Source organism: Penaeus monodon, chromosome 29 (genome assembly GCF_015228065.2).
Source record: "Penaeus monodon isolate SGIC_2016 chromosome 29, NSTDA_Pmon_1, whole genome shotgun sequence".
Lineage (NCBI taxonomy): Eukaryota > Metazoa > Arthropoda > Malacostraca > Decapoda > Penaeidae > Penaeus > Penaeus monodon.
The window spans coordinates 13,308,918-13,309,623 of NC_051414.1; the positions used below are offsets into that span (position 1 = coordinate 13,308,918).

General features: G+C 46.0%; 1 protein-coding gene across 1 annotated transcript in view; it reads right to left on the bottom strand.

Moving 5' to 3' along the window:
- Positions 1 to 548, bottom strand: part of LOC119591971 (tyrosine-protein phosphatase 10D-like) — a gene marked incomplete in the record, with an annotated part of 62,800 nt that extends 62,252 nt beyond the window's left edge. Inside the window, 1 exon segment of the mRNA XM_037940725.1 lies at positions 171 to 548. Within this exon segment, the coding sequence (XP_037796653.1) occupies positions 171 to 236 (66 nt within the window).
- Between the last annotated feature and the right edge of the window lie 158 nt (positions 549 to 706).

Genomic DNA, 706 nt, shown 5'->3' on the forward strand with positions numbered 1-706 from the left:
CCTGGCACACTAAAATAAATTTTCCTGGGGTGAAATAAGCGTCAAAAGTAAACTACAGCTTAACTCTAGGGCGCAGGCAACGACAGGGGCCAAACACAAGACAGGTGGCCCATCTACGGAGCTCCAAATTGCTACAGGTGAAGGCAGCATCGAAGTCTTTGTTATTTTACCTTCGTTATCATTGTCGAGATGATGCAGATGTAGAGCGTTAAACTACTTCTTGTACGGTAATCCATTGTGATGTATTAGTTGCCTTGTACTTCTTACTAAATAATAAAAACGGAAAAAAAACAACCACGGGAGCCCCGAGGGCAAATATCACTGCTCTGACGATTTTGGGCGCACTTTTACCAATCTCAACCGCTCCCGAACTTATTTGAGGTCATTTTCCTGGCCCACACACTCATAGGGACACTATCCCTGCATCTACTACGTTAAGCACTGCTATCTCATTGCAGAATTCATGATTAATGAATATGGCCATACGGACATACACAGCACATGCTCCCTCCCCGCACTACACAGGTAGACTGGCCAGCTTCGGCGTCGCCCGCTGAGGTTGGCAGCGGCCGAGGTGAAACTCTCTCGGGTCTCAGTTACCCACAATTCTCTGCCGAAGAAACGTGTGACTGTCGACTTGTTAGAACTTACCCGAATATACGTTGATGTCATATGCGTTTAAGATACCGTATGTCCTATGGATAAA